Genomic DNA, 2,692 nt, shown 5'->3' with positions numbered 1-2,692 from the left:
TTTTTAAAAAAAGTATAACATAAATATTGCAATAAACTTTATTTTTCATTAACAAAATTATTAGATTTTAATAAAATTCTCCCATACACCTTGCGTAGCGGGCAAAAAATCATGAGAAATTCAATACAAAAGAGACCATAAGGACTGACCGATTATACCAAAGACCTTATGGGCGATGAGTTTAGTATGCACCATCTTATTAGAGATAAAGAAAAGATTTGCCAATTAGACTGTTTTTTTTAATTTTCATGCATTAATTAGATTGGTTTATATATGTAAGGAATATGTTGTAGGCTTGATGATAACTTACCAAAAATACTCTAAGTAGATATGTTAAATAATTTTATATCTTTCAACGGATGATCACATTATTTATCTATTGAAATAGTAGCTTATATTAAATAAGTTAACACATTCTATGTACTAGATTAGTTTGGGGTTTTGGGAGTTTTAGTTATTTCTAAGTCATGTTGACTACTATCAAGATATAAAAAATAAGTGGGCTAATTGTATATAGAAGATGCCTTGTAATTTTGTATAAGTGAAAGAGTATCAACTGCTATGAAAACAATTTCAACTGCTATCCTACAAAGCTTCAACGGATGTGCTAGTTAATTTCAACGAATGAGCTAGTCAAGTTTCAACGGATGACAGATGAAGCTTCAACGGATAACACCTATGAATCCTCAACGGATAACCAATTCAAATAGCAGTTGAAAGGGACTTGACAGTCACGTGGGTTGATTGTATACAAAAGGAATGTGGCGGCCTGTTTGCAGGTTTAGAGAATAAAGAAGTATTTCCATTTCCATGCTTAACTGAAGATATTCAAAAATGCTGGATAGAGAAATGAAGTACATGTGAATAGACCTAGAATCTTGTTTTCACTGCTTGTCTTATTCATATGTAACTTGGTAGTATATAAACCAAGAGTAGCAAGTAGTTAACTAAGCAATTTGAACTAAAAAATGGAAAAAGCTACATCTGTTAGGAATTCTCTCTGTTCATCTTTGTAAAACACTTGTAAGAAGCTGTGTGCATTCTTGCATCACAGAGTTCTCTAATCTTTATTATATCTCTGGTGGAAAGATCAATCCACCAGAAAGTTTTTAAACAGTCTTGTTTATTTACTTTGTGTTTGAATACTTGAATTCTTTTAATCCGCACAACTGCATATTCATTTACAGTTATATATATTTTAAAAGAGTTTTTAAATTTCCAAAAGAAACCAAAATTTTATTCAACCCCCCTTCTGTAACTCTGTTGTTAGATTGTTAGGGAATAACAATTGGTATCAAAGCTGGCTCTTGACATACAAAGAGTTTAAAGATCAAGTAAACTAACAACGTGAGTCGAAAGAATGTTGGAGTGAAGATTCCAATTCTGGACAAAGATAACTATAGTCATTGGAAAATGAAGATGCATCTTCATCTACTATCTCAACATGAAAGATATGTTGACTGCATAGAGAGAGGACCTCATGTTCCTCGCAGGGCTGCAATATATGTTGAAGGAGCTGTTGGAAATGAGCAAACAGTCCCAAAGCCAAGGTTAAAATGGACAGATGAAAACATTGAACAAGTTTATAAAGATAAAAAGGACATGAATATTCTGTTCGATGGTCTTAATGGAGATATGCTTGATAATGTTATTAACTGCAATACTGCTAAGGAAATTTGGGACCAAATTCAAGTGCTATGTGAGGGAACTGAGCAAGTCAGAGAAAAAAAGATGCAACTCCTCATACAACAATATGAACATTTCCATTTTGAAGATGGCGAGTCACTGAGTGACATTTTCAGTAGATTTCAAAAACTACTGAATGGTTTAAAGTTATATGGGAGGATCTACCAAACTAAAGATTCAAATATGGAATTCCCGAGGTCTCTACCAAAAGAATGGAAACCAATAACAGCCTCTTTCAGAAATTCTTAAGAGTATAAAGAATTTACTCTAGAGAGACTGTATGGTATCTTAAAAACCTATGAGCTCGAAATAGAGCAGGATGAGTTGTTGGAGAAAGGAAGAAAGAAAGGTGGATCTGTTGCATTAGTAGCTGAACAAGGGAGAGAAATAGAGTTGAAGGTTGAAGCTGTGGAATCCGCACCAAACTCAAGGATTTGTGAAGGCAAAGGCAAATGGCTAATGGCTAAGAATGAAGATTATCTTAGCCAGGATGAAATGGAGGATATAGATGAGCATCTGACTTTCCTATCAAGAAGATTTTCCAAGATCAAATTCAAAAAGAATTTTAGAGCAACCAAGCCAAACAGAAACATGGAGGACAAGTCAAAATTTAAATATTTCAAGTGTGAATTGAGTGGTCATTTTTCCAAATAACTCTGAGAAAAAGAGGTTTAAGCCAGTGGATTATAAAAAGAAATACATTGAATTTCTCAAACAAAAGGAAAAGGCTTTCTTGACTCAGGAAAATGACTGGGCAGATGGAGATGAAGAAACAAGCTAAGTCAACCTAGCTCTAATGGCCAAATCAGATGAAGCAGAGGTCAGTTCCTCAAGAAATCAGGTAATAACTACAAACCTAACACACCTTTCTAAAGATGAATGTAATGATGTCATAAATGATATGTCCACATAAAAATATCACTTGTGTGTTACACTTAAATCACTCACTAAAGAAAACACAAGAATTAAAGATAATAATATGTTTTTAAGTGAGAGAAATATTGTG

General features: G+C 33.2%; 1 protein-coding gene across 1 annotated transcript; it reads left to right on the top strand.

Annotated features, from left to right (window-relative positions):
• The first annotated feature begins 1,413 nt into the window (after positions 1–1,413).
• On the top strand, positions 1,414–1,935 carry LOC141659870 (uncharacterized). Its single transcript, XM_074466796.1, has one exon. The coding sequence runs from the start codon at positions 1,414–1,416 to the stop codon at positions 1,933–1,935; it is 522 nt and encodes a 173-aa protein (XP_074322897.1).
• Positions 1,936–2,692: the final 757 nt, after the last annotated feature.

This window comes from Apium graveolens, chromosome 5 (genome assembly GCF_009905375.1).
Source record: "Apium graveolens cultivar Ventura chromosome 5, ASM990537v1, whole genome shotgun sequence".
Classification (NCBI taxonomy): Eukaryota; Viridiplantae; Streptophyta; class Magnoliopsida; order Apiales; family Apiaceae; genus Apium; species Apium graveolens.
This window is presented reverse-complemented; position numbering and strand designations above follow the sequence as displayed.